The sequence below is a fragment of the Erythrolamprus reginae genome, chromosome 4 (assembly GCF_031021105.1).
Source record: "Erythrolamprus reginae isolate rEryReg1 chromosome 4, rEryReg1.hap1, whole genome shotgun sequence".
In the NCBI taxonomy this organism is placed as follows: Eukaryota; Metazoa; Chordata; class Lepidosauria; order Squamata; family Dipsadidae; genus Erythrolamprus; species Erythrolamprus reginae.
The window spans coordinates 103615877-103640212 of record NC_091953.1 but is presented as its reverse complement, the minus strand read 5'-3'; the positions used below and the strand labels follow the sequence as shown (position 1 = coordinate 103640212).

At 38.1% G+C, this 24336-nt stretch overlaps 2 protein-coding genes across 2 annotated transcripts in view; both read right to left on the bottom strand.

The window, feature by feature from the left end:
• GAS6 (growth arrest specific 6) overlaps nucleotides 1-10734 on the bottom strand; it is a 55170-nt gene extending 44436 nt beyond the window's left edge. The window contains exons 1-2 of the mRNA XM_070751117.1: nucleotides 10399-10734; nucleotides 9351-9523 (exon numbers count right to left, since the gene is read on the bottom strand). Coding sequence (XP_070607218.1) covers nucleotides 9351-9523; nucleotides 10399-10465 — 240 coding nt within the window. The 5' untranslated portion in view covers nucleotides 10466-10734. The remainder of the gene's footprint in view (nucleotides 1-9350; nucleotides 9524-10398) is intronic.
• LOC139166905 (uncharacterized) overlaps nucleotides 1-24336 on the bottom strand; it is a 984072-nt gene that overhangs the window by 298021 nt on the left and 661715 nt on the right. The gene's annotated exons all lie outside the window — the stretch shown is intronic.

Below are 24336 nucleotides of genomic sequence, written 5' to 3'. Positions count from 1 at the left end.
AAATAAAATACATGGCAAGAGTTCTTAAGTAATGTGTTTAAACAGAGGAAAAGCACTGCTAAACTTCAGCATGTACTATAAAGCGTCATTTGAAGGTCAAATTGAAAAGTTGATTCTATTTGTTTGTAGCTTCACCCAAACCAGGTTTACAGAAATGTTTCTATTCATATCACATTCAGCTTTTATAACTAAGACAAGTTTCTGTCCTCGCTCATGATCCAACTGGTAGACTGGAACAGATCTTTGCTAAACTACTGAGTCATAATAGGCAACTAATACTTCATGTCATACGGAATTTGTTATTTTCACATACTATGCTAAGCAAAAAAACACATTTTAATCCAGTCTGTTCTTACTAATAGAAATCTATGCAAGAAAAAAAATGATCAAAAACACTGTTACCAAACACACACACTGTCTGATAATAGATTAAACTGATATAGTGTAATGGCCAGTTTAGGAGGTCCTAATGGATTCTATGATTTCTAAACAAGCAAAGTGAAGAAATGTGGTTTGATCACCAAAAATGCACTTTCCAAGTTAAAATCACATCCATCTCACTTTTCAAAGAGACTCTGGCAGCTAACATTGCATCTACACTATGTAGATGCTACACAGTCGCTGCCAAAGCACTTTTTGCTTTCCAATCAAAACAAAAAAAGAGTCTTTAGTCAAAAATTATAAATGTAAAATAATTTTCAAGGATGGAAGAAATCCATTTCTTTTGGGATCTATAAACAGTAATTTTTAGGCAGGGGATGGACTGGGTAGGAAAGGAAGAGGTTTTTTTTATAAATTAGTAAATAGCAGGCAATGACACCAAGAGTAGAGTCTAGTGGTTTCCCCAATGTTCCACAGTTGGTATCCTTTATATATACTTTCTTTTTGCAAAATCATAAATAGAAATACTACCATATTTTACAGAGTGTAAGATGTACCTTTTTCACTCCTAAAAGAAGTCGAAAATTTGGGTGCTTCTTATACTCTGAGTGTAGCTTTTTTGAAGCTTTTTCCCCCAGCCCTAATGAGGTGCTAGTGATCTTCCCGGCTTGTTTTCATTGCTACTCTGAAGGGGTTTTTTTGCAGCCCTAAGTCTTTGCAGGCTTGTTTCCATTGTTATTCCTTCTGAAAAAGGTTTTTTCAGCCCTAACCAGGAGATAAAATTACACCTGAAACTCAAAAAATTAGAATATCGTGCAAACGTTCATTTATTTCAGTAATGCAACTTAAAAGGTGAAACATAATATATGAGAGACTCACTACATGCAAGGCAAGATACTTAAAGCCGTGATTTGTCATAATTGTGATGATTATGGGGTACAGATCATGAAAACCCCAAATCCACCATCTCAGAAAATTAGAATATCACTTGCAATCAATAAAACAAGGATTGTACATAGAACAATATCCGACCTCTGAAAAGTATAAGAATGCATGTATACTCAATACTTGGTTTGGACCCCTTTTGCAGCAATGCGATATGGCATGGAAGCTATCAGCCTCTAGCACTGCTGAGGTGTTATGGAAAATCACGATGCTTCAATAGTGGACTTTAACTCTTCTGCATTGTTCAGTCTCATAGGGCATTCTCTTGGCAATGCCCCATAGATTCTCTACGGGGTTCAGGTCAAGCGATTTTGATGGCCAAGCAAGCACAGTAGTAATCCCATGGTCATTGAACCAGATTTTGGTGCTTTTGGCAGTGTGGGCAGGGGCAAAGTCCTGGAAAATGCTGGAAAATTGAAGTCAGCATCCCTATAAAGCTCGTCTGTGGAAGGAAGCATGAAGTGCTCCAAAATCTCCTGGTAGACAGCTGCATTGCCCCTGGACTTAATGAAGCACAGTGGATCAACAACAGCAGATGACATGACTCCAAAAATCAACACAGACTGTGGAAATGTCACACTGGACTTCAAGCATCTTGCTGTGCATGCCTTTCCATTCTTCCTCCATACTCTGGGTCCTTGGTTTCCAAATGAGATGCAAAAGTTTCCACAGTCTATGTGGAAAAATGAGCAAACTTTTGCATGATATTCTAATTTTTTGTGTTTCATCTGTTTTGCTGAAGCTGACTAAGGATGTTAGCAAGATGACTACCTGGTAGATAGATTGTTTTCCTCTATTTCCCTCCCCCAAAACTAAGGTGTGTCTTATACTTCAGTGCGTCTTATACTCTGAAAAATACAGTACTTACATTACATTTTGATAGCATTGGCACACATCAAGCATCCCTAACAATCCCTATTGCTTCTGATAAATCCTTTTCTTCTTCCCCTGCAGGTATCATAGGAAGGGCTACTTGGGATTTCTGTGCTATTATGCTATTGTTTTTTTTCCACAAAAATAATTGAGGCAACACACACTCCTGTGAACAACAGTCTTCAGAGCAAAGTAAGTGGCAATGCCACACCCACAATTAAATGGGTATTCCAGGAAGTGCTGTCAACAAGGAAGCTTATATTGGCTCAGATGTTCACACTTCTACAGGATAAGCAAGCTAGAAAAGCATCCAAAAATGTTGCAATAACACTGAGTCTTGGAAGATGACAATATGAGGGAAAATATGTAGCTAAAAGAGGTTGGGACATGGTAGATAATAAAAATCATGAGTAAAAAAGGCAGTGGAGAAGTATGAGAATACACTATTATTGGTGGGAAATAAAAGACTTCCCCCTCATTGCTGTGTATCCATGTTTGGATTGTGGTGATGTGACGGTGTGTGATGTTCACATGCTTATAAATCTGTGAAGCATCATATATGTCTGAAGGATGTTATATGTGCACATAGATATTTGTATGTGTTGATGTACTTTACATGGATACTGGCACATGCCTTCTCCAAGACCAAAACTTGGCCCTCTTATAGATTTTGGATTATAATTTGCCTAGAATTGATTATATAACATAGTTTTTCCTTATAAATTTTTGTGTTGTTTGAATATTTTTAAAAGTTATATATTAAAGTGTGAGAAAAATATTAACTGAAAAGACACCTTTGGTAGTTGACTTATGTAGATGTTCTGTTTTGTAATTTTCCCTAGTTATTATCATGTAAGATAAGCAATTTGGTGTAGTGGTTAAGGCAATGGGATTAAAAACCAGAAGCTAATGAGTTCTGTTCCTGCCTTAGGCAGAAAACCAGCTAGGTGACCTTGGACCAATCACTTTCCTGAAGGAGGCAGTAACAAAGCACTACCAAAAATCTTGTCAAGAAAATTGCAGGGACTAGTCCAGGCAATCACCAGGAATCAACACTAACTTAAAAACACACACAAACACACAAACAAATCACATCTATGGAATGTTACGTGGAGTACAAACTATAGCCAAATTATTTAAAATGAATCAATATCTGAAATTCAAACATTTTTCATCATTACAGGCAGATCTCTTATCAACATAAATTTTATTTCTCTTATCATATTCCTTATACAGACCTTTTTTTATTAAGGCAGCCTTTGTTTTAGCATTACAGTGTTCCCTCGATTTCCGCGGGGGATGCGTTCCGAGACCGCCCGCAAAAGTCGATTTTCCGCGAAGTAGAGATGCGGAAGTAAATGCACCATTTTTGGCTATGGGCAGTATCACAAGCCATCCCTTAACACTTTAAACCCCATAAATTACCATTTCCCATTCCCTTAGCAACCTTACTCACCATTATTACTGGTACTCACCATTGAATAAGACACTTAGTGATCCTGATATTTATAAACATAATTATTTATTAACAATAATTTTTTTTTTGTTATTTATTTGCAAAAATTATTAGTTTGACGATTACTTATGATGTCATTGGGTGGGAAAAACCGTGGTATAGGAAAAAAACGTGAAGTATTTTTTAATTAATATTTTTTGAAAAACCGTGGTATAGGCTATTCGCGAAGTTCGAAAGTGCGAAAATCGAGGGAGCACTGTATTTTCTTTAGACCCTTTAACCTAATTAGCTTCTCTGCAAAATCAAAAGCATACAAAATAATGCTGATTTTAAAACTCTTGAATCTGTGCCCGAAGGACAGCATCATTAATCATCGCAAGATTACGAGCAACCAAAACTGCTCAAAATTATACTTATTTATTAGGTCTACATTCCACACACACCCCAGAAACAAAAACCCCCACATAGCACTGCCTCCTATTTCTGAACAACAACCCCTCCCCTGCCAGAAAGGCAGGCTGGACTGAGAAATCATGACTGGTCCAAAAGCCATCCAGTAAATCTCCATAGAGAAGGAATGGAATTTTATTTATTTTTATTTATAAATAAAATAATTTTAAAATAAAATAAAATATTTTAATCTGGGAAGAGAGAGAGCGAGGCTGACTATGCATACCTCTCTTTCACTTTAATACAATTTACATGCAGCTCTTGACATCCCCTTAGATGTCAAGGTCCTCTTAGAACATGATGGATGAGCATCATCATCATAGCAGAGGACATGACCCTTATATAAATTAACCCAGCATTTATATAAATGTACCGTACATGCTGAATAATACCAGGAGGTTACTCAGCACTTTTAAAATGACAGTTCTATATATAGGACTTTGAATTATGGGTTATTTGTCCAGTATTGCACCAAACATATTTTCTTGTTCCTCTCTAAAAGTTCTGTGTCAAGCAACAGGAAAAATATATATTTTCTCACATCAAAATGTATGCACTACTAAACTTGTTGTGACTGTTACATACTTTGTAATTTTTAACTGGGCAAAACGGTGCACCATAGAGCAACAACTTTTGACTCAACATATCTTAAATGGGGTAACTTACAGAATGTACCCAAAATATGACTCTTGTGGGATTGAAATTTGGCAAAGTTTTTGGCAAATTTTGGCAAAACGTCCCCACCATACCTTCTGACTACACTGGTAGAAACCACAGCTTGTGTATCAGAAGGGATGATAGGAGAGGTATGTCCTACCCCAGTGATGGTGAAGCTTTCTTTCCTCGGGTGCCGAAGAGCATGGGTGCATGCTGTCTCACCTGTGTGAGTACCCACACCCATAATTCAATGCCTGGGGAGGGCAAAAACAGCTTCCCCTGCCCCCAGGAGGCCCTCTGGAGGCCGGACATGGCCTGTTTCCCAATTTACGGTGGGCCCAGTAGGCTTATGTGTCACCCTCACCATGCTCCAAAGGCTTCCCTGCAGCCTGGGGAGGGTAAAAACGCCCTCCCCCATCCCTCTGGAGGCTCTCCTAAAGCCAAAAATGCCCTCCCAGAGCCTCTGTGTGAGCCAAGAATCAGCTGGCTGGCACACACATGCACATTGGAGCTGAGCTAGGACAATGGCTCGCGTGCCAGCAGATATGGCTCCACGTGCCACCTGTGGCACCCGTACCATAGATTCGTCATCACTGTCCTATCCACTTTCCTGCTTCTTTGAGCTTCTGCACTGAATAACTGGAGGCAAGGACTGACTAGTAAGCAGCCATTGGCTGCTTTGGAACTGAGGCCAACATTTGAAATCTCTTAACAATGGTGGCCAGCGAGGGGAAAACTTGGGTGCTTGCTTGGTGGGTTGGGGAGATGGAGGAGAAAGAGGCTTCACTGGTGCTTTCTTTTATATGTGAAAAAAGGAAAATGATCCAATGAGTCACAGGTTGTCTAGTGACTTCTTAAAATTATCAATGGCCTGATCCTTAATATTTCCATGTAAGCCTACTTGTACATTTATATAACATGGCATATACAGACTTGTAGTACATGTCATAGCTTTTCAAGTTCTCATTGGAATTTTAAAGTTGCAAACAAATCTCCTTTGTACAATCACACATCCCTAATATAAATTCATCAAACTCTGTATATATTGTTTGTATAAGGTAAAAGCCAACATTCTGCATTATTTTTAAAAAGCCATTTATGCTTTAAAATAAGAACATTTAAGTGCTATAAAACAAGAGTGAGGAACAGATTTCCAGATCTTACACAGCTATAATTCCAATATTATTAACTAAACTCTCTGGAGTGGTTTAACAACACCTGGAAAGACTGTAGATTGAGTCAAGACATAAAATAGAGCTACAAGATTGCATCCTCCAAAAATACCAACAACTTGATACACCTGGACTAATATTAGAATGAGAAGTAATCCAAGATTTTGTGATATTTCTTATATATTTCTACATATTAATTTAGACCCCAAACGAGATCCTGGGAACACTAAGATAAACCCAAACAGAATCAGTTTCTTGCAGGAATAAATAAATTTATGTTGCAAGATCAAAGCTACAAATGAACACATAGTAATTTATATTCACATGTACACTTTTTTTTTAATCTTTCTCCATCTTCCATCAATCTACTGCAAATCATTAACTTCCTCCCATTATTATCAATGGCCAGTTTAAATTTAATCCATTAACGATAGTGTGTTATCTCTTTCTTTTTGACCATATGGTAACGTAATCAGTTGGTCTTCAGGGAAATTAAAGGCAGCTCCCAGGAGATGTTAGGATTTATTGTATTGCTCATCTCTTTATCGAACCACATTTGAAATCATCCATAAGCCTGATTATCTGAGAGAAATGAAATAACCATGCTTGCTCAGATATTGCAGTGCTTATACTACAAACATCCAAGCAATATTTTTGATGTTTGGGATATTATGTATCAAATTATTATTTTTAAATAATAAATGAGTAAATTGTACCTGATAGAAGATTATCAACATAATTTTACTCTTGTTTTTAATAGATCCTTCTGCTATGATTGTAGCTATCAATAACTATCAAAATTCAAATGATGAATGAAATGTCCAATTTCCAAGGCAACATATCTCCAGATACTGGAAATAAATCCAATAGTATTTCCACTATCTTGATACTTTTTGTGACTTTCCAAGGACAGTTCCTATCTAGTGCTCCAAGGTTAGTGTTGCTACAATTTTATAAAACCCCAACATCCTTTTTAGGTGAATAGTATTATTGGTCTATTGATTTGTGTTTGAAACCTGTCTGTTGCTAATCTAAAAGACATGCAATGAAGGGCAGGAAGAGCTAGAGGACAAAGGGAAATCCCATTATACAAACAGATCTATTTACATTAGGCAAAATCACCATTGCTTCAGGTATGCTACACTACCATATTTGAAAGATAGTTTATCTCTCACTGCCACTATCCTTGCTTCTTCTTCCTCAGAAAATCCTTTTTTTCTCACTCCATTCGTCTTTATAACCTATACAACTTCAGAGAGATTTTACAAAAGTTCAGGAAATTAAGAACACAAACATAAAACATCGTTTATTTAAAAAAAACTATCACAGAAAAATCCAAACATTCTATAGTAAAGCTTTAGATAAATGTCACTGCGGAATGTAAAACATTTCTTCCCTTTTTGCAGTGGAACAATACAATTTAGTCACATACTTTTTCTGCAGGCTCATTTTTGGATTTTAAAAAATGGTTTTACTAAAACTTTATATACAGTGTTCCCTCGCTTTTCGCGGGGGATGCGTTCCGAGACTGCCCGCAAAAGTCGAATTTCCGCGAAGTAGAGATGCGGAAGCAAATACACTATTTTTGGCTATGAACAGTATCACAAACCTTCCCTTAACACTTTAAACCCCTAAATTGCAATTTTCCATTCCCTTAGCAACCATTTAGATTATTACTCACCATGTTTATTTATTAAAGTTTATTAAAAAAATATTTATTAAAAGCAGATGGAAGTTTGGCGATGACATATGACGTCATCGGGTGGGAAAAACCGTGGTATAGGGCAAAACCCCACAAAATATTTTTTAATTAATATTTTTGAAAAACCGTTGTATAGACTTTTCGTGAAGTTCAAACCCGCCAAAATCGAGGGAACACTGTATAACTTTCTGGTGACCTTGGAGTATTCTCCACCCATCTATGAACTACAGCTGCAAAATTATTTCAGCATAGCTTATATTGATTAAACGTGAAGACATTTAACATTGATATTTAAAAGGAGTAATACGTAATTTATGAGTTCAAATATATGATAACATATGTGTAAAGAACCTAAATATCCAATGCTATTTGCTGTTTATAAACTGAAAATGACAGAGAATTGGAGAGGAGAACAATTTGTTCATTTTTGTTCTTCCCAACTATATCCTTGACTTTATCTGAAGCTAAAGGCCAAAAGTTTAAAAGTGATATCACAAACCAGAATTTGCTACTACTTTGCAACTACACTGGAAAAAGAGTACATCATTGCATTATACTTAGTCAGGGAGTACGTTAAGACATGTTTTTCCTTAAATATAAAAATTAATTCTTTTAAGAGAAAAAGAATCCAAGCTCCTCTCATTCTCAGTATTTTTGACCTACAAAACCTATCTATCCCATTCAAATCATGCATAGGAATGCAAGCCTGTGCAAAAATCACTAGTTCGCTCAATACATTTATTCCCTAAACTAGCACCAGATAATCCTTGTTTATAAATGAGTTTTTTCAGAACAGTACATCCCAAAGTTGCAAGCATCAATAAACAAAATATATTAAATGCTTAATTTAATTTAAAATTATAATTACTTTTATACCGTTGAGTCTTCTAGGAAAAAACAGCTATAGATTTAGGTAACTATCATTCCACTCACTAAACACAGTATTTTTTTAAAAAAAGACACATTTGCTGATATGTGTTACATCAGACTGTTTACATTTATAAACCAATACACAGCTGATCCAAGTTAGCATCATTTTCTAATTCAACCAGCATATTGAGTACTCTTCTAAATAAATGGCTTTATACTGTTTATTCAATTGATTTAATTCAACAAAACCTTGCTTGAAAGCATTTTTTAAAAAAATCAACTGAGGGGAGGCATTTGAACTGACAGGCACTGAAAGGAAAATTCAAATTGAACATCACAAATTTTCCTTAGGCATCCAATAACCTTGATTCTAGTCGATGTGTTTGGTCTGTGGTAGGATTTAACTCAATCCACAAAAGAAAGCATGTGCGTGAACACACCCACACATCTTTTCAAGGAGAGGGATCTGACTATAGATACCTATAGGTCAGGATACATGTTATATTGACCCATGTTTATTTTTGTTGTGAAGACCCTAGGGAGTTGGGCACATAGAAATTTAATTGATTGATTTATTGATTGGTTGATTGATTGAATCTCCATATACGCTACCTCCTTTTCGTTGTTTGCTTGGCCTCACAATCCAAACAGAAGGGATTTGTCAAGAGAAAGGCGTGGTTTAAGTTGCTTCTCTAATCATGCCTCTTTCAAGCAACTTCTCCAGCTGTGCAAACACCTGGCGCCTTCATTCCCATTCTGATGCTTTAAGGATGACTTCACACTATTCTTTTCTTTTTTTAAATAAACTTAACGATCTCCGACACTTTTTTGGGACATTTCTCACCGTCTCCGGGTCGTTCTCAAAGACCTCCCGGGCTTCCTCCCGGTTGCAGAATTCCTCCACGCACTCTCTCTCCAGATGGCCTTGCTTGGTCTCCTCGAAGATCTGGTAGGCTCGGCGGTGCCTCTGGCGAAGGAACTGGGAAGCCTCTTCCCGACCTTTGTAGAAGACCACGGCTGGAGAAGCCCCCCAAAGAAACAGAGGAAAAAAGGGAGGGGGGAAGCCATTAATCCTGGGCTCCCTCAGAAGAATGACGCGGCCGCGCACCCTCCCCGCAGCAAAGTCGCCGGCTCCCTCCCCTCCCTCGCGCCTCAGGCCAAGCGCGCGCTCGCGGACATTCCCCCTTTTCCAAGAGTCCTCCGGGGACCGTCACGAACTCCCCTTGACATGACAGGCTCGGACCGCTTCGCCAACCCACCGGGACTCCTCCGGGATCCATCTTCGGCTCCCCCTCACACACCATTTTCCGCCGCCCGCCGCGAGAGAAATCTAAACAATGCCGCGGCGGCGCCACCGCCACCGCCGTTTACTTCACAAAACAAGGACATTTCCCCTCACACAGACCGCGCGCGCCCCTCTCCCATTCGGCCGCTCGGCTGCCGCCGAGAACAAAGCTGCGGAAGCCCAAGAGGCACAGGAGACGAAGGTCGCCACCGACCCCTTTAAAAGCGGGCAAAGCGGGGGGAACAACAACAACAGAGGTCTGGGAGCGGGTAGAGCGAGAACCTTTGGCCCGAAAAGTAGCGCCACGAGGCAGGTGCCCCGGAGTTGAAGCTGTCGGCTGGTCGCCCGTGAGGTAAAAAAAAGGCTTTAGGACGCCCCGTGACCTTATGAGGCGAATGTCAGTCTCTTTCCCCGGCCCACCGTGGTTGTTATCCGCGTGGACTTCGGGAGGGGGGTCATTTTAAACGTGCGTCTCCCGTCCCTTCAGGGCAAGAGGGCGAACTCCTCCGCCCCTCATGAGGAAGGGCAGCGGCGAGGGGGCTTCCATCCTCGGCTGGCGTGGCGGGAGGGGGGAAACGAAGGCGAAGGAAGCCCCCACTTTACTCACTCTGCGAGGAGTCCGCGGCCAGCAGGACGAGCAAGAGGGCAGCAGCGGGAGCCGGCGGCGGCTGCATGATGCGGCGGCGGCTGAGCCTCGGGCTGCGCCCTCTGACTGGCCCAGAGGAGCGGGGCGGTCTGGTTTAAGCGGAGGAGGGAGGGCCGCTCCCGTTTGGAGGCAAGCGCGGCTTCTGCCGAGCCCCCGCGGGGGAGTCGCTTGTGCTGCTGAGCCAATCAAAGGCAGAAAGTTCGCAGGCTTCGGAGCGCCCAGCGACACACCTAGTGCTTCCAAGCCGCCCGAGGGTGGCTTGCTTGAGCGCGGCGAGGATGGAGGTCAGAAGAAGAGGGAGGCAGGCCCCGGGGGGACCTTGAAGGAAGAACGGAGCGACCCACCAACGGCTGGGCCCTCTGGGGCCCAAACCCTCTGAAAAGCAACCGCGCACGGCTACGCCTCCCCAATTCTTGCAAAACGCTTATTTATTGTTTGCAAAGGATGTACGTGCACACAGACGGGTTGCTGCCTCGACGGGTTTGACAGCTGTTGCTCGCTGCCTGACAGTTCTTGCAGGGATGCAATTAGAGCATTCAGCATTTATAGCGTTTAGACATATTCTTTTTTATTATTTATTTATTTATTTATTTATTTATTTATTTAGTTAGTTAGTTAGTTAGTTAGTTAGTTAGTTAGTTAGTTAGCTAGTCCAATACACAATAATACACAATGAAGGTTATAGAGGATATAGTAGAGAAGAAATACCAGATATAGGAGAGACTATAGGACAGGGGATGTTAGTGTGCTTTACAGTGCCCTCTCTAAGCAGTTGACAGAGAGCAAGCATATTGGCCTCAACAATCCGAGTCCTCCTTTTACTGACCTTGGAAGAATTCCATGCCAGCAGTAGATCGCCTCGATTGCGGTAGGTTCTTCTGCTTGAAAAATCCCAATTGTGAGCAAGCAGAGAAAACTCTGACACTTTCCTTGATGTGAGCCGCCCTGAGTCTGAGGAGAAGGGCGGCACAGAAATCAAATAAATAAATAAATAAATAAATAAATACATACATACATACATACATACATACATACATACATACATACATAAATAAATACATAAATACAGTACATACATACATACATACATACATACATACATACATACATACATACATACTATAGTTTTGTGCAGAGCGAATAGGGAAATTTCTAGGTTCTATCGTATCTCAAGACCTAAAATGGTCATCTAGATTCAAAAATGCCATCAAAAAAGCATAACAAAGAATGTTCTTTCTGCCCAACTCAGGAAGCTCAAGGAGCTGCTGATGCAGTTCTACAGAGGAATCATTGAGTCTGCCATCTGCACTTCTATAACTGGTTCGGTCCTGCAACCCAACAAGACCAACACAGACTTCAGAGGGTAATTAGAACTGCAGAAAAAAACAATGACTGCTAACCTGCCTTCCATTGAGGACTTGTATACCTCATAGGTCCTGAAAATATCTACTGATCCTTCATATCCTGGACACAAACTGTTTCATCTCCTACCCTCAAAACCACACTATATAGAGCACTGTACAACAAGACAACTAGACACAAGAACAGGGTTTTTTTCCCTGAACACCATCATTCTGCTAAACAAATAATTCCATCATCACTGTTGAACTATTCACTAAGGCTGCCTTACTATTACTATTAGGTTCTCATCATTCCTATTACCCGTCTCCTCCCACTTATGACCATAGTTCCCTCTAAGCTGAGCAGTGAGCAATCGCTCACTTAAAAATCATCATCAACTCAGAGTTTTCCAAACCTGCCCAGAAGCCGAGAGGGAAAGAGTGAGAGGGAAGGAGAGAGAGAGGAAGAGAGGAAGAGAGAGAAACAGATAGAAAAAAGAGAGGAAGGAAAAGAGAAAGAAAAAGAATGGGAGTAAGGAAGAGAGAAAGAAAATCAAAATCTAGTTTGAAACTAGCTCAACTATTTAAGTGGCATTTTGATATTGATAGAGTTGCCCTATTATTAGCTCAGTGTTATAGACACACAATATTTATTTATTTATTTATTTATTTATTTATTTATTTATTTATTTTTTTATTTATTTATTTATTTATTTATTATTTCTGTGCCGACCAGTCCCGAAGGGACTGCCGCTCAGACACTATACTTTTCCGCCCACCCCCCAAAAAAATTAGAGGGAACACTGCTTATGACTATATGACTGTAACTTGTTGCTTGTATCCTTAGGATTTATATTAATATTGATTGTTTCCTGATTGCTTATTTGTACACTATGATAATCATTAAGTGTTGCACCTTATACGTTGTGGACAAATGTATCCTTTCTTTTATGTATCCTGAGAGCATACACACCAATGACAAATTCCTTGTGTGCCCAATCACACTTGGCCAATAAAGAATTTTATTCTTATTCTATAGGCATCTCTCCATTATAGCCCCAGGGTCGCCATAAGACACCTGCCACCACACCTGGTGACAGAAGATGATGGAGCCAGGGTGGCGCAGCAGGTAGAGTGCTGTACTGCAAGCCACTGAAGCTGACTGTATATCTGTAGGTCGGCGGTTCAGATCTCATCACCAGCTCAAGGGTGACTCAGCCTTCCATCCTTCCAAGGTGGGTAAAATGAGGACCCGGATTGTGGGGGCAAATGCTGGCTCTGTTAAAAAGTACTATTGCTAACATGTTGTAAGCCGTCCTGAGTCTAAGGAGAAGGACGGCATAAAAATTGAATAAATAAATAATAAAATAAATAAATGGAGCACTATCAGGGTTACCACCAAAAATTGGAATTGGTCATTTCACTCAGTCATTTCAGTTCACCCAGTCAATCCTGGACCTCTCATATGTGGCGTTTTTTTAGATATTTCAAACATAATAGTGCTTCACAACAGACTCTCATCCCTCACCACTATGGTCATGATTAAAGTGTTAAATAGGATGGCATAGACCTGGGTTCAAGTCCACCTTCAGCCATGAGAACCTGCTGGGGGACTTTGGGACAATTACTCTATCGGCTCAACTTACTGTGTGGGTTATTCCAGGGAAGAACAGAAAAGACATCTCAATATACTGTAAATCATTTTGAGCTACTAGTGCAAGGTTCCCCAAACTTGGCAACTTTTAAGACTTGTGGACTTCAACTTCCAGAATTCTGGGAGTTGAAGTCCACAAGTCTTAAAATTGCCAAGTTTGAAGACCTTTGTCCTAGTGAAAATCAGGATGTTAAAATGTAGCGAACAGTTACATCTGAATATTACTGGGAGTTCTTCATAAATAATAAATAGAAACGTTTTATCTAGTTTCTCAGGAGCAAGCATTTCTTAATATACTGCTCAAAAAAATAAAGGAAACACTCAAAGAACACATCCTAGATCTGAATGAATGAAATATTCTCATTGAATACTTTGTTCTGTGCAAAGTTGAATGTGCACAACAGCATGTGAAATTAATTGTCAACCAGTGTTGCTTCTTAAGTGGACAGTTTGATTTCACAGAAGTTTGATTCTGTGTTGTTTAAGTGTTCCCTTTATTTTTTTTTGAGCAGTGTATTTTGAGCATGATAACAAGACTATGTTTGACATGCAGCTTTTATATTTGATTTATTAAGCAAAGTTATTTTTCATAAATACCACTTCTCAAAAATGGCTTGGAACAAGATACTATCAATGGAACTTTACTGGCCTGTGGAATGTGACAATTCTTTTGGTAGAATCCTCTGTAGTTATAATAGTACCCATTTGTTTGTTATGCAAAGTTTAAGAAGAAGAAGAAAGAAATCTTTCTTTTAGTTAAATTTGCCCTCCAGGCATATCTAGGTATTTAGAATGGATGGATCTCAACTTGAAAGGCATGCCAGTTTTGCAAAACAATGTACGGTAAATGGCAGACAACCAACACAAGCATTGAAAGGTGATAAATTGTTCTACAAATTCTTTACAATCTTTAATCAACTTTGTGGCCATTTTTTGTGAGGCATCTCATCATTGTTCTAGTTTTTAGTGTACAGAACTAATATTATAGTCAAATGTTTGCATATTTACTTTGTTTCTGCTTTTACTTAACTGGACTTGCTTCAGTAAAGGATTGACTTGTATGTCCTTTTGGTGATTCTGCAAAAAATCTTCACTTAAGTTGAACAATTCACTTTAATAATAATTTGTACTTGGTCTAGTTAGTATATTTATCCTAAACTGGCTGAAAAGCAATCCAATAAGAATAATCCTTTAAAAAGCAATTTAAAATGGTACTGTATATACTACCCTGTTTCCCCAAAAATGAGACGTATCCCGAAAGTAAGGCATGTCAGAGGTTTTACAGAATTTGCTAATATAAGGCACCCCCTGAAAATAAGGCGTAGTCAAGTTTACATACGGTACGGTGGAAAAACATATGATACCATTCAAAGCTGTTCATAGTGGTACCGTAATAATGTGGCGTCCCCTGCTGGCCCCTTCCATCGCTATGTACCGTCCAGTACAGCAGACACAGTCTGCTGCTGTCTCACCGCCATTACAGTCTCCACTACAGTGCATAGACTGTAGTTCCTCTGGTGGCCGGAAGCTGCAATAGCGGGAGTATACTGTTGTACCATATAAGTGCCGTCGTTTGTGTGTGTGGGTGCCATACTGACAGGTACCGTACCGTAATTAGTGTACCGTACAGTACACTTTCTTTGGGGATGTCAGCTTTTCTGCCTGTGAATTTGTCTTATTTGAGAAAAGAAGGCACCCCCCGAAAATAAGACGTAGCACAACTTTTGGAGCAAAAATTAATATAAGACAGTCTTATTTTCGAGGAAATGCGGTAACCACATATTGACTTATTTGAGAATTCTTGACACTGATTTTTAAAAAGAAAATGCAATGTCAATTGCAACACATCTTGGGAAACAATCAAACTTTGCTTTAGAAACATTCCAATCTGGATCTTGTTGCTTTGGGTTTTTAATTGCATTTCCTATCCAGGTGCCAGGAAATAGTGCATGGATCGCAAAGACTGGAAACAGTGAATGGTTTTATTCCCAAACAGTGCACCTTAGTTAATTCTCAGTTGGATTTCCTTTAATTGGATGTCATACTTGACACATGAAAATAACTTTTAAAATAAGCCAGAAAAAAATTACATAACCATTTTAGGGTATTATAATTGCTGCATTAGAAGAATATTACTGCACTGGGAATTGTGAAAGGTTTATGAAAGCCCTACCAATTATTCATGTGTCATTATTTCATCTTTCTGGAATGAAATGTCAGATAATATAGGTAGTCCTCAACTTACAATTGAGCCCAAAACGTAATTTGCTAAGTGAGAAATTTGTTGAGTAAGTTTTGCTCCATTTTACAACTTTTCTTGTAAAATGTTTCTTTTCAGTTAACATTTGTTAACTGAATCGTGGCAGTGGTTAAGTTAATAACAATGGTTATTAAGTGAATTTGGGTTTTCTATTCACTTTGCTTGTCGGAAGGTTGCAAAAGGTGATTATATGACCCTAGGACACTGTAACTGTTAGATAAGTAGGGAGACAGGAATGAGGCAGACTCAGCAGTAACACCAACAGGTTTTATTTCAGCACCAACATACAGAACATGGAACAAAGCACTTCTATTAGTTCGGAGTTTGACAGCTCCTCTATAAAAGGAACTGTCAAACTCCGAACTAATAGAAGTGCTTTGTTTTCCCGCTTGCTGGCTGTCTGCATCGGAGCCAATCAGGCTCGAGCAGCAATTGGCATGGTCATAAGTATGAGGACTTAACAGCAGACATCATAAATATGAACCAGTTATCAAACATCTGAATGTCAATCACGTGACCAAGAGGATGCTGCTGAGGGTCATAAGTGAGAAAAATGGTCATAAGTCATTTCTTTCAGTGCAGTTCACTAAATGAACTGTTGTAAGTCAAGGATTATCTACAATATATCTTACTATGATTCTAAACACAGGCACATAGGAGTAGCAAGGGACCAAAATATTTCTACTTTTCAAAATGAAAATGTCAGTTAATTTTTTCCCTAGAATATGGGTGTCAAACTTGCAGCATTATGTTGCCATCATGTGACATACCATAACATTTCCCCCCTATGCGTAGCTGGGGTGGGTGTGGCCTGAACATGACACATTTGCCTTTGGGCTGCCAATTTGATACCCCTGCCCTAGAACAAAAGTCCGATACACGATTCACCCATAACATTTTGTCTTCAAAGTGTGATGGTATAGGTCAGGGGTGTCAAACTCAATTTCATTGAGGGCTTCATCGGGTATAATTTATTTTTCTCCACCTTCAGATAAAACATATGAAAATAACAAAACACAATATCAATATCCAACTGTATACATATGCCAAATTTCATATCATTAACGTGCTTTAAGGAGTTTCTTTACTTTCCACCTTCCTCCTATCCTCCTGTGGCTCCATCTCTCCAACATTATAAGTAGTACTAAACTTTGAAAACAAAAACAAACAAAGAAAAACAGGCTAAGCCCCCAAATATATCCTCAATATCTAACATTCTATAAATCCCATATTCATCATTATTTACAGAGAGAGGGAAAGAGAAAAGAAAATAAAAAGAAAAAAAATCCCCCTTACTCCAACATTTAGCTGATTCTCTAATGAAAATAGTTTTCCCATGTAAAATAATGTGAAAACATGAACTATCTTAAATTTGTGTTAGTTCTGCCACCATTTCTTTCTTTTTTTTTCATCTGGGTATCTACCTGCTATTTTGTCTCATCTGGGCCTCATCAATGAGGGTTGCATTTGACCTCAGGGGTCCAGGGTAGGCATGGTGAGAGTGAGCATGCCCAGCTCAACATCACTGATGTCGGGGATGCTGCTGGCGGCCCGAGCACTCAGTCAATGAAAATGGAGCTCGGGAGAGCTGTATCTCCGGAGCTCCATTTTCACTGGCAGGAGCACCAGGGGTCGGTTCTTTGCTTTTTCTTGGGTGGCTCCATAGGCCAGATCTAAGCAGCCCATGGGCTGGATCCAGCACTCAGGCCTTGAGTTTCAGATCCCTGGTATATTTCAAAGATAATAACCAGTCCAAAGTCAAGTCATATCAGAATGAGAATTTGAACCTGCATATTAACCGCTCCAAACTTGACTGTAAAAAATATGACTTCAGTAACAGAGTTGTCAAAGCGTGGAACTCATTACCGGACTCCATAGTGCCCACAAGATCATATGCTGCAACGTCCTGCCTGTCGGCGACTACTTCAGCTTCAACCACAACAACACAAGAGCACACAACAGATTTAAACTTAATATTAACCGCTCCAAACTTGACTGTAAAAAATATGACTTCAGTAACCAAGTTGTCGAAGCGTGGAACTCATTACCGGACTCCATAGTGTCATCCCCAAACCCCCTACACTTTACCCTTAGATTATCTATGGTTGACCTATCCAGATTCCTAAGAGGTCAGTAAGGGGCGAGTACAAGTGCACTAGAGTGCCTTCCGTCCCCTGTCCTATTGCTCTCCTATATCTCCTATACTTTTCTTCTATTCCTATATCTCTTCTTCTATTCTTTCATTGATATGTTCTATTCCTATAACTTCTCATCTATTCTTTCTTAGATATATTTTACTATGAGTATCTCCTCTATAATCTTCATCGTGTATTTTACTATGTGTATTCCCACTAAAACCCTCATTGTGTATTGGACAAAATCAATCAACAACAACAACTTATTGATTTTAATCTGGATTCTACTCATATAATTTCTGGTATTAACCTACCACCCTCTACAAGAGCATTTCTAGTAACTGGGTGAGTCAAATGTAAACAATCAAAATTCATCTCATTGAATTATATATATATATATCATTAACCTATCTAGATTCCGGAAATGTAAACTTTAAAGAAGAGGAAAATTGTGAATAAAAGCTTCTTTTGTTTTTTTGTAAAGGACAATATTAATTCATTCAAAGTATGTCATGCCTTCTTGCTTTTTTTTCTCCTTATTTAATTTTGTGAACTTCCCAAAAGCAGATTATGGTGTATTCTGAGAAATATATTTGTTATCTGTTAGAAGAGGAAATGGTACATGAAATTAATTCTTGCTGAAAACAACTTTTATAGGAAATATTGTGAAATCTTTGCACTAGATTCAAAAGGCAATTAGTTGTGTTTTTCTGAAATATAGTAATAAAACTGGTGTCCTTGTGACCAAGCTTTATTAAGAATTATTGGCTGAGTATTCCACATTTGTTCAACTTTCCTTAAGTGATCTTACTAGCACATATATTTGTTTTATAATTTTAAGTAATGTGTTGAGATAAAAATGGAAACAAGCATATTCTTCTGCAACAAAATATATATTATCTGCATAGATAAGATTATATTTCAGAAGGTATGAGCAAAATCTCTGAAGTTGCAATCTGAATTGATATCCAGGATTGATTATTGTGTAATCCCTCTGAATTAAGACATTTATAAGACAGGGCTGCTTAAAAACAGAATAATGAATGATTGGTATTTATTAGGGCATGCATGTTTACAATAATTTAAAGGAAATACATTGTATGAATCCATTACTTCTTGATTATTAAAATATACAGAAATTTGAAAATATTGCAGAGTTATCTTTACTACTTGAGTGATTAAGTTGATTAGAGAGTATCTTCTTTCTTCAACCATATGTGAACACTTGAAAATACATGCTGGAAATGCAAAAAGGAAAAGGGCACCTTTTTTCACATGTGGTGGTCATGCTCCAAAATACAAAAAACTTGGCAAACAATTCATAGATGGCTTATAGAAATTACCAAAGAAGAAATAGAATACACACCAGAAGGTATGTTACTAGGAATTTGGAAGACATTATTCTAAACAAACACTTCTTCTCATAACCCATATAAATACGGCAACTACAATAGCTATAGCGCAAAAGTGGAAAAATGAACAGATTCCAACAGAAAATTTAATAATAGACAAAGTATATACATGTGTAGAAATGGATGAAATTACAAATTCAATTAAGGAAAATAAAATTAATGAACCGAAACGAACATGGTACAAATGGCATGAATGGATTCAAAAGAGAACCTAAAAATAATACAATACAAAGTATCAGTACAAACAAAATAAATAATATATATCTTGCAAATGTCATTCTTTTTTATTACTATATGGAAAAAGTAACATATTAATGAAATAAATAAATAAATGTACAATATGTAATATTGAATGTAAGATGCAAAAGGATTAAGGATACACACAAAAGGTAACAAAGCTGGATTATGATCTGTAAAAAATGATTAAATTATGTGATAAATATTTGTGAAAACAATAAAGAAACTTTGAAAAAAAAGAGAATATATGTGTGTGCTTTGAAGAATAGCATAAAGGTGCTATATATGTACAATACTGTACTTACTCCCAACTTATTTTAAAGGCTTTCATATCTTTAATAAATGCAGTTGAGTAGAGCTGAAATACCAGTATGAATGGTTGGGAAATTATTCCTTATCACGTGTGGCAAGAAATCTCCATAACTAATACATAATCACCCTATAGGTAGATTGCATAATGGAGAAAGAACACTTCTGGGACAGTAGTGGTTTGCTTATTTTAAAACATTCATGAGAGCCATTATTGTGTGCACTGGAAATTTCGCTCTACCACCCCTGACCTATCTTCTAAACATCTTAACACACTTGGACCAAAAGTGCTTTTCACAGCTGTTCTTAGTTCAGCAGATGCTAAATATGTCCAAAGATGGAACAGTTCATAGATAAGGAAGGAAACATAGTGGGTAATCATTGCTTTTAACAAAACATAAAATAACATTGAAGCTGGGTCATTTCATGTGGCTGTGATGCAGAAAATAAGTTTATTCCCTGGGAAGGCCATCAAGAATTACCTCCAGATTGTTATCTGAATTGCTTTAAATTTGGTACCATTCAAAGGCTGGAGGTACATTCAATGCTGTTTTACCTCCCCTCCCAAACACAGGACTCACTATTATTTTTTGCAAAGATTGGTTTGGCAATTTTAAGGTGCATGGACTTCAATTCCCATAATTCCCAAGGCTTCACAATGAATAATGCTGATTTACAGATATGGATTTTTCTATTCATCTTTTACTGGTTCCTACTTACTTATAAGCAATCATAATGCCAGATTCTCACTTCCACCCCATCACAGAGCAAAGATAATGCAAACTCCACACTTCCACCACTTTCTAATGCAAAATCCTCACTTCTACCCCATTCCAGAACAACTACCATTCCCTCACTAACCTGCTTTCCATCTTCGTTTTCCTGTGGGAGGGCACCAAAAGAAGACCATGTGACTACCAGTTTAAAAAAAGTTTAGTTAGACCTTCCAACTATTCGAGGGGGGGGAGATTTTCTGAAGTTGGAAGGTCTGACTGAACTGACTGATCAATTTCCCAGCTGATCGGCGCAGCTGGTCCATTGAAGCCTCCCAACTGATCAGCCAGGCTCCTACTTATTCTGGGTGGTTAGGCAGGGCCCGTCAGCAAAAAATTAACAGCTGAACCTGTGTGAACTGACTGAATCGCACCACCGGTTCAAAGTCTTTCATGCATGCTTCTATGCCTAAGGCGGTAGTACAAAACTAGAATTTACAGTATCCTGGTTTCTAGCTCAGTACCTTAATCACTACACCAAACTGCAATACAGTGGTAGCTCTACTTATGAACTTAATTTGTTCCGTGACCAGGTTCTTAAGTAGAAAGGTTTGGTGGAGGCCCTGTTTCCTCCCAGGAGATTCCTAGAGAGGCTCCACAGAGGCTTCTACACGCCTTTTCGGGCCTGTTTCCTCCTAGGAGATTCCTAGAGAGGCTTCTCCCCACCTTTTCCAATTATAGTTTCGGAGGGTTGGATTTGTAAGTGGAAAATGGTTCTTGAGAAGAGGAAAAAAATATTGAACACCTGGTTCTTCTCTGGAAAAGTTCGTAAGTAGAGGCGTTCTTAGGTAGAGGTATCACTGTATTTGTTTATTCATTCAACTTATATTATAAATGTAAATTCCATTCTGGGTAGTTAAACAGGCAAAGCTGTTTCTAGTCTGCATGATCTGTGATAAAGAAAATTGAATGTATATAAGAGACTTTCAAGGGCTCAGCTAAGAATTCCTTCTTTAGTGTCTATTTAGAATAGAGTAACAGCCAAGCATTTGGTGGGTTGGAATTTGCAGAGGACAGTGCTATTTGATTCCATCAAAGTTTATATTCTACTATGAAGCATTCAACTCTTTTTTTTGCAAGGTATCATTTCCTTCATATTGACAACTCTTTGATCCATATGCAATCATTGAGAGGAGCAGAAAGAATTACAAAACTAGTAAATATTATTATCTGATTAAAGAATTATATAAATCCTTAAATTTATAACTTATCCTATAAAACAGAATGGGATTTGTTTTTGAATAAATAAGCTTAAGACCAAACTATTTCAAGATAGTGAAAATATCTGGATAGATTTTTAAGGTATTATGCCTACTAATTTGGATTTAGCTTCTAATCCAAAATCGTTTACTTTATTTGATTTGCCAGCAAATATGAACCTTCTCTGCTGAAATATAAGCTTATAAAATAAATATTCTAAAATGATGGATATGCTGATTAATAAGAATTGTAGTCCAGCAGTTTTGGAAGTTCAGGATTGTAGAAAGCTGCTTTAAACACGGAAAATGATGCAAAGTATTATCTAATACATTCTATGCTTTCATGTTAAACGTCCAAGATATATTTTAATCACTATTGTTCAATGGTCTACTACGTTTTTTGTAGTGCAATCTATTTGATGAAATACCCATTTACAGCCACTGTAAACATTTTAATTTTATTTATTTATTTTGTGTTTTCCTTGTGATCAGCCAAAGAAAATACACTGATTGCTTCATGCTGTTTTCTGTACTTTAAGGTCTGTAACAATAAAAAGACCATCAGCCGTTCAGCTCCAAAACAGCTGGAAAGGAACAAAAACGGGAAATGATGATATGTAGAAGTGTCCTAAATCTTGAAGGGAGCAAGTACAGCTTTGTAAAAACTATCTTAGAAACAGTTGCTTCTACTCCTGTATTTCTAATATTGAAGTCCATACAAATGTTCTTGAAAGATACTCTATGTATTGTGTGGCATTTTCAATTTTGGCAGTTTATAGATTTGGGGACTTCAGCTCCCAGATAAGTTATGGCTGAGGACTTCTGGGAGTTGAAGTCCACATTTCTTCAGACTGCCAAGGTTGAGAAACACTATGTTACTGGGATTGTTACAAAACCAACAAACAAAGGAGCAAGCCAAATATTCCAACATCTTATTCATAACACATCAAATAATAACCCTGTTGTAAACTTTAGAAACTTCACAGCCAGCTTACTATATCAAGTCCTGCTTCAGTTGAATAACAGGGGATATAAGAATCCACAAAGGTATCAAAGTAACAACTTCAGTGTCATAACATCATCAAACAAATGTTGTGCACCTATGTTTGTATTATAATATGCACAAATATTTACTTTGCTTATATGCTTGTATTATAAAAGGCACAAATATAAGTGGCATCAGTTACATATTAACAGCATTACATACATACTGTTATACCAGTTAATAAGTAAGCAAGATCACATATAAATAATTTATATAAATAAAATTTCATATTTATTTTAGTCAACTCAAAGTAGTATCTTTAACCCTGTTCACAACCACTTTGTGTGGTAGATTGGGCTGAATACCTGGCCCAAAGTCACCTAGCCGACTTTCATGCCTAAGGTAGGACTAGAACTCAATCTGAGAAGCCAGTATCTCATTATACCCAAATTTGGCTGTCTAATTTTAACCATGATTTGCCGAGTAAACAAAAATAGTTAGGTTCATGCATCTATTGAACCATAAACCATAATTTACAAACTATAATTTACCAAATCAAAACAACAATAGAACTATGTCGCCTTAAACACAACCTAAGCATAGCCCATAAAATCATCTGCTATGACATCCTTCCTGTCAATGACTATTTCAGCTTCAACCACAACAACACGTGAGCACACAACAGATACAAACTTAATGTAAACCGCTCCAAACTCGACTGCAGGAAATACGATTTTAGTAACCGAGTAGTTGATGCATGGAACTCACTACCAGACTCTGTAGTATTATCACCTAACCCCCAAAGCTTTACCCTTAGACTATTTACTGTTGACCTCTCCTGATTTCTAAGAGGTCAGTAAGGGGCGTGCATAAGTGCACCAGCATGCCTTCCATCCCCTGTCCTAATGTTTCTTGTATCATGTATATTGCTGTTAGCCGCCCCGAGTCTCCGGAGAGAGGCGGCATACAAATCCAATCAATCAATCAATCAATCAACCAACCAACCAACCAACCAACCAACCAACCAACCAACCAACCAACCAACCAACCAACCAACCAACTAACAAACAAACAAACAAACAAACAAACAATATGAATTTTATTATATCTTTGCATACCACCAATATGTAAACAGCCAAAACATACAAACAAACAAATAAATAAGTAGCAAAGTAGTAAGAGTTGTAGAAAGAAACTTGCTTTCCCTTCATTTTTAGACCAGCTTGAGGCTATTCCTCGTGAATGCTGTCACTACCCTGGTGCTTTGTAGCCACTTCTGAAGTTGACATTTGTCCATTCTTTTCGAGAGCAATTGTGTTACCTCTGCTCATATACAAAAAAATCCACCCCTGTATCTTGACTCCATGCATGAAGTGGTTCTTCTAACATTTTTGGTTCATAACGGAGTTGCATCTTACTAGTTAAGTTGATGTCTTTGAAGTCAGTGGTTATAGCACTGAAGCATGAAATGTAGAAATTGTACAAAGCTGCAACTAAAGAGCCAAGTGTGATGATGAGCCAATTTTAAATCTCTCCTTAAATCAAATTGTTCAGTCTTTCCATAAGAACTTGCTGTACAACGATTAATGTTTTGG